This window comes from Chrysochloris asiatica, unplaced genomic scaffold (genome assembly GCF_000296735.1).
Source record: "Chrysochloris asiatica unplaced genomic scaffold, ChrAsi1.0 scaffold00285, whole genome shotgun sequence".
NCBI classification, from domain to species: Eukaryota; Metazoa; Chordata; class Mammalia; order Afrosoricida; family Chrysochloridae; genus Chrysochloris; species Chrysochloris asiatica.
Window position 1 is genome coordinate 340998 of NW_006408803.1, and position 13689 is coordinate 354686.

The 13689-nt window shown below is 36.8% G+C and overlaps 1 protein-coding gene across 1 annotated transcript in view; it reads right to left on the bottom strand.

Moving 5' to 3' along the window:
• Window positions 1-1483: 1483 nt before the first annotated feature.
• The window catches only part of ARHGEF38 (Rho guanine nucleotide exchange factor (GEF) 38), a 193392-nt gene continuing 181186 nt past the window's right edge, over window positions 1484-13689 (bottom strand). The window contains exon 14 of the mRNA XM_006874555.1: window positions 1484-1669. Coding sequence (XP_006874617.1) covers window positions 1484-1669 — 186 coding nt within the window. The remainder of the gene's footprint in view (window positions 1670-13689) is intronic.

A 13689-nucleotide genomic window follows, 5' to 3' on the forward strand; every position in this document is an offset into this window, starting at 1 on the left:
ACTTCTTCCAACACAGATCTGTTGGTTCTTTTGGCAGCCCATGGTATATTCAATATTGTCCTCCAAAACCATAACTCAAAAGCATCACTTCTTCTACGGTCTTCCTTATTCAATGTCCAGATTTCACATGCATGTGAGGTTATTGAAAATACCATGGCTTGGGTCAGGCACCCCTTAGTCCTCAAGCAGACTGACATCTTTGCTCTTCAAGACTTTAAAAAGGTCTTGTGCAGCAGATTTGCCTAATGCAATACAGCATTTGATTTCTTCACTGCTGCTTCTATGTGTGTTGATAGTTGATCCAAGAAGAATGAAGTCCTTGACAACTTCAATCTTTTCTTCATTGATAAGAATGCTGTTTATTAATCCAGTAGTGAGGATTTTTATTAGGAAATTTATAATTTTGTATAGTCCTTGATTTAAAAAAAAAATCTAAAAAATGGTCTTCTTTAATGTTGATTATTTGCATCATCAATTACTTTGCAAATAACAAATGTATATACTTCTGTAGGGAAAGCATAATGCAGTGGTTAGGTGGAAGAATCTTGAACTCACACTTCCAACCTGAGTCCCAGTTCCATCACTATGTAGCAATGTGACTTGAGCTAAATTAGTTCATCTCTTTGTGCCGCAGTTTACTCAGAGTATCAAATAAGTTATAACATGACTGAAATGTAACAAGTACATCAAATGTTAGATATTATCACTGTCATCATATTCACTTTTTTTTCTTTGGGTTCTAAACTTATATAAAAGAAAGACTCTACATTAATGACTTCTAGTTGACTGTTAATTAATCAATTCCTGTTTTCATGTATATTTAGGATTTTCCCTCATATATATTATTTATAGATCCATATGTGGTATATATGTATGGGTGTACATGTATACACATTGTTGTTGTTGTTGTAATGTGCTGTGGAGTCAGTTCCGACTCATAGCGGCCCTGTACAGGGTTTCCGAGGCTGTAATCTTTACGGGAGCAGAAAGCCTCATCTTTCTCCCGCAGAGCAGCTGGTAGTTTCGAACTGCTGACCTTGCTGTTCGCAGCTCGATTTGTAACCACTACGCTACCAGAGCTCCTTACACATTAGAGAGAAAAAAAGAACAAAAATATATTTGAGACAAAACAATACAAACAATAAAATTAACATGATCAATTTGAAACCCTTATCCTTAGAATCAACCTTTCATGATCATAAAAGGTCACATTTAGACTTTCTAAAGAAATCCACTTTTAAACAGTTGGTATTAGAGCTTGAGCTTCTTTAGATATTGTGTTACTTTCAATTTGTGTTCTTAATACATTCATGCATGATATAATCTTGTTCCTTAGAAAGGATTTTAAGCAAGAACCTTCTTCCTTAAATTCTGAGACATCATCAGGCCATCTTGCTTCCTGGGCCAGTTTTTTCTAATGTCAGTTTTATGAGGTAGTCAATCAACAGCTTGGCAGAAAACAAAAGTCAAGGACTTAACTTTCTTAAGCATAAGTCATCCTTCCAAGGTAGTTAGCAGGCACATATCCTTTCTGTCCTTGAGCTTCAGCTAACCACCACTCTTTATTGCCACTTAGGTCACAAAATCTGAGTATATGGACTCTTTGGTACTCCTGAAGGCTGAGTTCATGGTCACTCCGTGCTTGAAAGGCATGAACAGCATAGAAAATCTAGACAAAGAAACATGACATTAGAATCAAAATGTAGACAAATACTATAAAGGCATCTGAGTTTTCAGAAGCAACTCTAAAGTTTTCTCATTTTATCAAAACCGTATTGCCCAACTTGTTCTGTTGGATTTATTTTGTAAAAGAAGGGTCCAGAAGAACGTAGAGCGAAATAAAATTTTTTGCATCTTGTTTGAAGGAGTCTGTGGCAGTGCAGGTTAATATGCTGGACTGCAAAGTCGGTTTGAACTGCAAGGTCGGTAGCTCAAGCTCACCAGCTGCTCCTCAGAAATGCTACAGAATCACTATGGGTTGGAACCAACTCAACAACAACAAAATGTCCATACTTGAAGGTAATTTGGCGATTTCTGTTTTTGTTTTTAAGCTTAATTCCTTTCGAATCAATAATAGCTCTCAAAATCTCTTCTATAGAAAGAGAAACAATTTGACAGAGAATTTTTTACAATTTTACTGTAATACCCATTTTTAAGGTGTGTAGTGGGGATGGGGGAGGACAACACTAAAGATTCACCACAAGGAAATTAGTTAAATTGACCATCATATTATAGAAATACGTAGGCACAATAAATTGTGTTTCCTGAGATTAATAATAGGTAGAAGAGCTTAAGGGAAAGTATGAACCAGGAAAAATAAAACAAAACAAGAATGAAAGTAACATCTACAATAGTCTAATATTATTAAATAGGTTCAGTGTGTGGTGGGATATAGGAGACAGTCATTTTTACTTCATTGTTGCTTACTTTATTTCAAAATAATAACGATGTACTACATTTTTAATTTTATTTTAAGTGAATGAATAAATAATAGAATTATTTCAATCAAAAGAGTTTTCCTCTGCCCTCAAAAGAACAATTCATAATTTTATGATGACTCCAAATCAGCATTTTGTCCCTCTTCCACATATCATAAGACTGGTAATAAATACACACACACACACACACACACACACACACATATATATATAATATTAAGGAGCTCTGGTAGCATAGTGGTTATGAATCAGGCTGCTAACCTCAAGGTCCGTAGTTCGAAATTACCAGCAGTTCTGCGGGAGAAATATGAGGCATTCTGCTCCTGTGAAGATTTACAGCTTCAGAAACCCTGTGCAGGGTCACTATGAGTCGGAACCGACTCCACGGTACTTAACAACAACAAAATATGTATTTTGGTATAAAATTAACTAATTGATTGTAGTTGTTGTTAAGTGCCTTCGAGTGAATTCCAACCCATTTTTGTTGTTGTGAAGTGCCGTTGACTCGGTTCTGACACATAGCGATCCTGAATAGGGTTTCCAAGGAGCAGCTGGTGAGCTTGAAGCACCAACCATGCAGTTCAAACAGCTTTGCAGTCTGAGGCATTAACCCACAGTACCACACCAGGACTCCAATTCCAACCCATAGCAACCCTTTATAGGGTTTCCAAGGAACCTTGAACCACCAACCTTGCAATTCAAATGACTTTGCAGTCTGACACATTAGCCCACAGTGCCACAATATTTATTCATTCGTTCTTATTAAAAATATATATCTAACATGAACCAAATACCATCAAAGAACTTAACAAACCAGGGGGAAAATCCAGAGAAAGAAAACAAACTCTACACACACACGTTGTTGTTAAGTACCATCAAGTTGGTTCCAACTCACAGCAACACTTTGTACAACACAACAAAACGCTGCCTGACCTTGCACCATCCACAGAATCTTTGCTATGTTTGAGTCTTTGTAGCAGCCACTGGTGTCAATCCATCTTGTAGAGGGTCTGCCTCTTTTTCATTGACCGTATCTATACTTTAAGGAGCTCTGGTAGCATAATTGGTACGAATCGGGCTGCGAACCGCAAGGTCGGCAATTCGAAATTACCAGCTGCTCCGCGGGAGAAAGATGAGGCTTTCTGCTCCCGTAAAGATTTATAGCCTTGGAAACCCTGTTCAGGGTCGCTATGGGTCGGAACCGACTCGATGGCACTTAACAACAACAACAACAATTCTCCTTGTCCTGGTGTGGCGCTGTGGGTTAATGCACCAGATTGCAAAGCCATTTGAACTTTAAGGCCGGCGGTTCAAGCTTACCAGCACCTCCTCGGAAACCCTATACAGGGTCACTATGGGTCGGAACCGACTAGTTGGCACTTAACAACAACAACACTTTATTAAGAAGGATTTCCTTCTCCAGAGACTGGTCCCTCCTGAGAACTTTCCAAAGTAAGTAAAAAATCTCGCCATCCTAGCGTCTAAGGAGTAATCTAGCTGTATTTCTTCTAAAACAGATTTCTTCATTCTTATAACAGACCATGGTAATTTCAATATTCTTTGCAATTACTATAATTCAAATGCATCAATTTTTCTTTGGTCTTTTTTATTCAATGCCCAGCTTTCTCATGCAACTGAGATAATTGAAAATACCATGATGGGATCAAGCTCACCTTAGTACTCAAGGTGACATCTTTGCTTTTGAACACTTTGAAGAAGTTTTTTGAAGCAGTTTTGTCACATGCTATACAGCATTTGACTGCTGTTTCTTTCCATGGGTGTTGACTGTGGATCAAACTAAAAAAAAAGTACTTCAATCTTTTCTCCATTTATCATGATGTTGCTTATTGGGCCAGTTGTGAGGATTTCTGGTTTATGTTAAGATGTAATCCAAACTGAAGGCTGTAGTTTATTACATCATCAGTAAGCATTTCAAGTCCTTTCAGTAAGCACTCTCAGGTTATTAACGAGTCTTCCTTCAATGTCGATGCCACATTCTTTATCATATTGAACACCTTCTGGGATTTATTCAGCATATAGATTGAATAAGTATGCTGAATGAGTACAACTCAGATGCATACCTTTCCTGATTTTAAACCATGCTGTATCCCCTTGTTCTGGAATTCTGTAATTCCATCCATAATTTCTTATAATCCACAGCACTGAGGTATTTTCATAGTCCATAAAATACAAATAAACATCTTTCTGGTATTCTCTACTTTCAGTCAAGATCCATCTGACATCAACAGCAATACCTCTTCTCCCAAGTTCTTTTCTGAATCTGGCTTGAATTTCTGGCAATTTCTTGTCAATGTGCTGCTACTACCATTTCAAATGATCTTCAATACAATTTTACTTATAAGTAATATAAATGATATTGTTCATTAATTTCTGCATTCTTGGATCACTTTCTTTGGAATGTATGCAAATAGAGATCTCTTCTAGTTAGTTGGCCAGATAAGTGCTCTTCAAATTTCTTGGTCTAGATGAATGAGTGCTTCCAGTATTTCAACTGTCTGTTGAAACATCTCAGTTGGTATACTGTCAATCCCTACAGTTTAGTTTTTTGTCAAGACCTTCAGTGCAGCATGGACTTCTTCCTTCAATATCATCAGTTCTTCATATACTATTCTGAGGAATGGTTGTACACTGACCAATTCTTTTTAGTACAGTGCTTCTGGGTATTCTTTCAATCTTCTTTTGATACTTAGCATAGTGATTACGAATTGAGCTGCGAACCTTAAGTCCAGCAGTTCGAAACTACCAGCCGCTCTGCGGGAGAAAGACGAGGCGTTCTGCTCCCCATAAAGATTTACAGCCTCAGAAACCCTGTACAGGTTCGCTGTGGGTTGGAACCGACTCGACAGCACTTAACGACAACAACAACATGTTATTTAATATGTTATTTGTGGTTGTTATTGTTAGGTGCCATCAAGTCAATTTCAACTCATAGCGACCTTATGCACAACAGAACAAAACACTGCCCAGTCTTCCACCATCCTCACAATTATTAAGCTTGAACCCATTGTTGCTGCCACTGTGCCAGTCCATCTCATTGGGGTATTTCTCTTCTTCTCTGACCTTCCACTCTACCTAGCATGATGTCCTTCTCCAGGATCTGGTCCCTCCTTAAAATAGATGTGAAGTATGAGACAAGTCTCACCAGCCTGGCTTCTAACAAGTATTCTGGTTGTCCTTCTTCCATCACAGAGTTACTCTTTTGGCAGTTCATGGGATTTCAATATTCTCCTCCAATACCATAACTCAAAGGCCTCAATTCTTCTACAGTCTTCCTTATTAACTGGCCAACTTTCACATGCTTATGAGGCTACTGAAAATACCATGGCTTGGGTCAGACACACTTTAGTCGTCAAACTGATACGTTGGCTCTTGAACAGTTTAAAGAGGTCTTGTGCAGCAGATATGCTTAATGCAATATATTATTTCTTAACTGCTGTTTCCATGAATGGTGATGGTGAATCCAAACAAAATGAAGTTTCTGACAACTCCTATCTTTCTCAATTTATCATGGTATTATTTATTGTTTCAGTGGTGAGAATTTTTGTTTTCTTTACACTGAGGTGCAACCCATACCAAAGACAGTGGTCTTTGATATTCATCAGTATTTCAAGTCCTCTTTGCTTTCAGCAAGCAAGGTTGTATCATCTGCATATCACAGTTTGTTAATGAGTCTGCCTCCAACCCTGATGCCATGTTCTTTTTTATATAATCCAGCTTCTTGAGCTATTTGCTCAGCATACAGATTGAATAAGCATGGTGAAAGAATACAATCCTGGTTTACTAATTTTAAACCATTCAGGGTCCCCCTTGTTCTGTTCAAACAACTGCCCCTTGATCTATGTACTGGTTGCTCGTGAGAACAATTGAATGTTCTGGAATACTCATTCTCTGCAATGTGATTTACAGCTTGTAATGATCCACAAAATAGAAAGCCTTTGAGTAGTCAATAAAGCACAGGTAAGCATCTTTCTGGTATTCTCTGCTTTCAGCCAAGATCCATCTGATATCAACAATGATATCCCTCATTCCACATCCTCTTCTGAAACTGGCATGAATCTCTGAAAATTCTCTGTCAATATATGGTTGCAGCTGTTTCTGTATTACCTTTAATAAAACTTTACTTGCATGACATATCAGTGATATTGCCTGATGATTTCCACATTCCTTTGGGTTACTTCTCTTTGGAATGGGCACAAATATGGTGCCCAGTCAGTTGGCCAGGTAGTTGTCTTCCAAATTTTTGGCATAGGTGAGTGAGTGCCTTGAGTGCCACTTCATTTTGTTGAAATATTTTAATTTGTAGTAAATTTTAATTTTTAGGCATTTTGAAATAATTTTAATTTGTAGGCATCAATTCTTATGCCTTGTTCTTTGCCAATGCCTTCAGTACACCATGGACTACTTTCTTCAGTGCCACTGGCTCTTGATCATATGCTACCTCTTGAAATGGCTGAACATTGACTTTTTGTTACTATGACTCTTTCATCTTCTTTTGATGCTTTCTGCATTATTCAATGATTTTGTCCATAGACTCCTTCAATATTTCAACTCAAACCTTGAAGTTTTTTTTAAGAAATACCAAGTGTGTTCTTCCCTTTTGTTTTTCTAACTCCAGGTCTTTGCTTCATCTCATTATGATACTTTCCCATGTCTTCTTAAGGAAGCTTTTAGAGTTTTAGGTCTTTACTTCCTTATTTCTTCCACGCACTTTACACTGAGTTCAAGAGCTTCTTTATCTTGGTCTTTTCTCTCTTTCCTATCTTTTTAATGATGTCTTGCTTTCTTCATGCATAATGTACTTGATGTCAGCAAACAATTCAGCTAGTATTCAGTCATTAGTGCTCAAAGTATCGAATTTATTATTGAGAGGATCTTTAAATTCAGGTGGGTTATACTCAATGCCATATTTGCCACTTAAAGACATTTTCATTTTCTTCAGCTTTAACTTACATGTAAGCAATTGATAGTCTGATCCACGGTTGACCCCTGGCCTTGTTCTGACTGGTGGTTTTGAACTTCCTTGTCTTTTCCCAGCAATGTAGTCCATTTGTTCCTGTGTATTCCATCTGGTGACATAGATAGTTACCATTTATTTTATAGAAAAAAATATATTTTGAATGAGTAGATCAGTCTTGAAAACTTTTTTTATGTGAAACATGGTGTTACACAAATTAATAAAAATATTCAATTTATTCATCCTTAGTATTAGTGATTGGCACACAGATTTTAAAATACCCATGTTAATTATATTGCTTGAAGGTGTATGTATCATTGTATTTTGGAAAGATCTTAAAATACTGTTTTGATGAGAAATGTGATGTTGCATCTCTTCAATTTGTGATTGCTGGCATAGTAGACCATGACTATCCAATTCAAACTGGCTAATACCAGTACATTTCAGTTCACTAATGCCCAGATAGCTATCTGTATGTATTCCATTTCTTTTTTTTTATTTATTTCTACTCTATAGAGTTTCCAAGGAGTGCCTGATGAATTTGAAACACTGACTTTGTGGTTCAAACTGACATTGCAGTCAAGTGCATTATCCCACAATGACACACCAGGACTCCCGGTACATGGTATGTATTCAAATATTTTTTAATTTGACTAAAAGTTCAGCTGAAGAACTTGTATTCATACAATAAGGAAAAGATATTGTTGGATGTGGATTATTGTGTAATTTAAAAATAGAAAATAGAAAACAAAAAGGGAGTTGTTATAACTTCTTGAGCAATGGAATCACAGCAATAATAATACATGTTTATAGATTTCATGACAGTTCATGTGTCAAATGTGCATTTATCCTCAACAACCCTATGAGGGTTTGGCCTGAAAAAGAAGCAGGCTCTGAATCATAGAGGTAATAAAGGGTGCTTTTATACTGTATCTTTAAATCTTAAATCCTGCATTTGATCTATTACACAATTTTATGCAATAAGCATTAGAACTAATGATGAAAAATTGAAGAATTCTACTAAACTTTTTCAGTCTGAAATGCATCCAACATTCAATCAAGAAGTGCAGTGTATTGAATTATTTAGTGTCTTTGTAAACTCCCACCAAACAACATTTTCCTGATGAGTCTGAGTAACAGAAGGTGTGAGAAGATACTGATAGGATGCTACGATTTTGTTGTAAATGACTGTTAATAGAGTCAATCATAATTGTAAAAATTGGAATGCTAACATGAATATAAAATGAGCTGTCTCAGAAGTAGGAGGGGGATTTTATACCCATCAAAGAAGCAAAGCTGGAATAAAAATAACTACACCTGAGAGAAGAGATGATAGAGAAATTCAATATCATCAGCCAAAACAAGGCCAGGGGCCGACTATGGAGCAGACCATCAAAAGTTCATATGCAACTTCAGGCTAAAGAAAATTAAAACAAGTCCACAAAAAACAAAGTATGACCTTGAGTTTATACCACCTGAATTTAGAGAATAGCTGAAGAGCAGATTTGACACACTGAACACCAGTGACCAAACACAAGACAAGTTGTGGGATGGCATCAAGAGCACTATATATGAAAAAGGTAAAAGGTCACTTAAATGGCAAAAGAAGGAAAGGACCAAGTAGACATCAATCAGCAGGGACTCCGACACTTATTCTGAATATAGAGTCAGAGTCTTGGTGTGGCACTGTGGGGCTGTGTGCTGGACTACAAAGTTGGTTTGAACCTCAAGGTCGGCAGTTCAAGCTCACGAGTTGTTCCTTGGAAACCCTATACAGGGTTGCTATGGATCAAAACTGACTCAATGGTACTTAACAACAACAACTAAGCAAATGGAAGAAATGATAAAGTAAAAGAAGTGATCAGAACATTTCAAAAGGCAGCCCAAGAAAACAAAGCATTACAATGAAATATACAAAAGACCTGGTGTTAGAACATCTAAAGGGAAGAGTACATTTGGAAATTTCATGCTGAAAGAATTAGAGACAATCTGTTGCAAAAATCCTCTTTTAAAGTGTTAAAGAGTAAATATGCCATTTTAAAGACTAAGGTGTGCCAGACTCAAGCCATGGTATTTTCAATCACCTCATATAGGTGTTAAAGTTGGACAATGAATAAGGAAGACCAGAGAAGAATCAATGCCTTTGGATTTTGGTGTTGACAAAGAATGCCAAATTGCTATGGATTACCAGAAGGAGTTCTGGTAGCGTACTGGTTACGAGTCAGGCTGCCAACTTCAAGGTCGGCAGTTCAAAACTACCAGCAATTCCGCAGGAGAAAAATGAGGTGTTCTATTCCCATAAAGATTTACAACCTCGGAAACCCTATGCAGGGTCACTATGAGTTGGAACTGACTCCATGGTACTTAACAACAACAACAAACCAGAAGAACAAACAAATCTGTCTTGGAAGAAGTATAGTTAAAATACTTCTTAGAAGTTAGGATGGCAAAAGAGAAATGGCACTATTTACGTTAGCACAAAGTTCAGAAGGGTTGGAATGAAGGGTGGAATGGAAATAAGAGCCATAGGGAAGAAGTGGGATAACTGCTCTTACATGGAGGGGATAGCAATCATTTCAATGAAATGAAGTGTATGATTTATTGAAAGTAAAACTGATGATCTGCTCTGCAAACCTTCACTCAATTCATAATAAAAAATAAATAAATAAGTTAGGATGACAAAACTTCATCTCATATACTATGGACATATTATCAGAAGGGACCCTGGAGAAAACACCATGTTTGGTAAAACAAAGGGTTAGTGTAAAAGAAGACCCTTAGCTACAACAATGAATGAACTGAAATGTAGTAATTGTGAGGATGGCAAAGGAAAGTGCAGTGTTGCACATGGGATCCCCATGAGTCAGAATTGACACAACAGCACCTAACAAAAACAACAATGCTCGACCAATTTTCATTATGCATTTGGAACCACTGTTTTTGCAAAGGTATGCAGAGAATGGATTCTGTGGAAAGGGAGTGATGTTCCTAATGTGTTGCTTCCACTGCTGCTGTTTTTGTTGTTGCGGTTTAGAAAAAGAAAACACTGAACAGACCCACAAGAGCAGACTGGAGAGTGTGGTTTGCAAGATCATTCAGCAACATTTATGTACTACAATACAGCTTCTTCATTAATCTATATCAGCATTTACTAGTCATCTTTTGTATTTTGAGAAAAATAATAAACTTTACCTCTGCAGCTATAGATTACTCATCAGTTTGGATTACCTACAAATATACTAACCTGTATATAGACCAAGAGAGACAGTAATTTCTAACAGAACAAAGGGATACTGAATAGTTTAAAATCAGGAAAGGTATGTGCCAGGCCTGTATTCTTTCACCATGCTTATTTTATCTGTAAACTGAGCAAACAGCATTTTTCAGTTTTTACAAAGTGTGATTATGCCTCTACTTAACATGAGATACTCAAAATATAAGTAAAAGAGCAATTGATACTGTTACACTACAAGTTACAATTTGGGCTACTAAAGGAACTCTGGTAGTGCAGTGGTTACGAATTGGGATACTAACCTCACAATCAGCAGTTCGAAACTACCAGCTATTCCACCAGAGAAAGATGAGGCTTTCTGTTCCCTGTAAAGATTTACAGCCTTGGAAACCCTGTGAAGGGTCACTGTGAGTTGGAACTGACTCCATGGTACTTAATCATCAACAACAACAACACAGGAACTCTGGTAGCGTAGTGATTACGAATTGGGCTGTGAACACCAAGGTCAGCAGTTCGAAACTAGCAGCTGTTCCATGGGAGAAAGATGAGGCTTTCTGCTTCTGTAAAGAGTTACAGCCTCAGAAACCCTATACAGGGTCTCTATGAGTCAGAACTGAATCCATGGAACATAACCAACCAACCAATCATGGATTTAAAGGTTGAAGGATTTCTTATTCTTTTGATCATTTTAACTATACTAGGCTGTAACTCTCTAATTTTAAATGTTAGGAGCTCTGGTAGCGTAGTGGTTACGAATCGGGCTGCGAACCTTAAGGTCAGAGGTTCGAAACTACCAGCCGCTCCACGGGAGAAAGATGAGGCTTTCTATTACTGTAAAGATTTACACCCTTGGAAACCCTGTATAGGGTCGCAACCGACTCGACGACACTTAAACAACAACAACAATATGGTTTAACACAGATACATTAATTAGCATGTTATTAATTTGACACATAATCATCTAGTCATCTCCCCCCCCCTTCGCATTTATAAAAAATATTTTTTATTGGTTACTTCTTTGTACTCTGTGAATTTCTGGTTCTTTTAATTACAATATTCTATGAATGCAGTCTAGTTCTTCAGAATTTTTACTTATTTTATAACTCTGCTGTATTATTGACTCATATTCAATTTATTACCCTGTTTATAACCATCAGAACTTTTCCTACAGACCATTGCTAGTTCAGCAATTCTGTATTCTATATTTGTGCATATATAATGATTCCTCCCTTAGCAAATTCCATTACTTGTCTTCACTGAATCTCGTTTATTGATTTCACCCCAGTTTTCCAATTAACAACAGCAAAAATTATAATGTATTTCAATCTTCATTTCCCAAACCAAAATACTATAAAAACAACATTTATAGTATAATATATAGCTCAGGAAACCAAGAAAAAAATGTTTCAAAAGGAGCTGAGTTTTTAAGTTCTTCAGTTAATAATTATCATTTTTATTATGTAAATAATTTTATAAAGAAATAATTTTAAATGAAGATACCTAAAAAAAAAAAAAAAAATACCCAATTGCTATTAGCATCATGTTTTCTTTATTTCCTTTCTTCTATTTCTCTCTCCCTTTTTATATTCCTCTTTCATATTTATCTCTTTAAAGTAGTAATAACAATATTATAATATGCATAATTTGTATAAAATGTTTTTCATTTCAAATATATTTAAAATATTTCATGTCAATAAAGATCTCTTGAAAGTATCCTCTACTTTATGACTACTTGAATACATCCTCATACCGTCTATCAATTTTCTAAACAATGATACATACTCAACAATGATACATACTCAACACATAGTATTATCATCATGTTGTTGTTGTTAAGTGCTGTCAAGTTGGTTCTGACCCATAGCAACCCTGAACAGGGTTTCCAAGGCTGTACATCTTTATGGGAGCAGAAAGTCTCATCTTTCTCTTGCGGAGCAGCTAGTAGTTTTGAACTGCTGACCTTCAGGTTAGCAGCCTGACTCATAATCTTTTTATATAATCATGGCCAAGCTTCATCTCTCATACTTCGGACATATTGTCAGGAGGGATCAGTCGCTGGAGAAGGATATCATGTTTGGTAAGGTGGAGGGTCAGAGAAAAAGAGGAATAACCTCAGTGAGATGGATTGGCAAAGTGGCAGCATCAATGGGCTCAAGCCTGGCAACAATTCTGAGGTTGGCCCAGGATCGGGCAGTGTTTTGTTCTGCTGTGCATGGAGTCGTTATGATTCGGTACCAATTCAATGGCACCTAACAACAATAACAACGTCTAGGATATTGATCTTATGCATTCTATTTAATTTTTAAATTATTTCCAATTTTCCTAGTTTAATTCTTTGTACATTCTGCATTATGATTAGTGGTTGCCTTCAGCTATTTCTTCTCAAGTGAGTCATTTCCAATTAGCAAATGAAGGTCCCAAAAGTTTTATTACATCCATGTTAGTAAAGTCAACTCTACATCTAGGAGACAACTTTTCCCCAGTCATCTTTTGAGTGCCTCCCAAACTAAGGGCCCCATCTTCTGAGACTCTATCAGATAATATTCACAAGGCTTTCACTAATCAATTTGTTTTTTTAGAAGCATGTCACCAGGTCCTTCTTCTTAGTCTAGCTTATTCTATAAGCTCTGTTGCAACCTGTCCACCATGGGTGATCCTGCTGGTATTTAAAATACTGGTGGCATAGCTTCCAGAAAAACAGGGACATGTAAACCATCACAGTATGACAAATTGACAGATGAGTGACAGGAATATGGTCTATATAAAATGATTAATTACTAGATAGTTCAATGAAGATATTGCTCTTAGAGAAAACAGGAACAAACCCCACATGTTACTGATAGCAATTTGTGCAGTATTAAACTGCTTTGAACTGATGGGAGAATATAAAAAGAACATCTTTGCTTCACTCTAAGCTGTGCAAATAATCCGAGAAGCTGGGTTCTATGAAGAAAAATGTGGCATCAGGATTGGAGGAAGACTCATTAACAGTCTGTGATATGCAGATGATACAACCTTGCTTGCTGAAAGTGAAGAGGACTTAA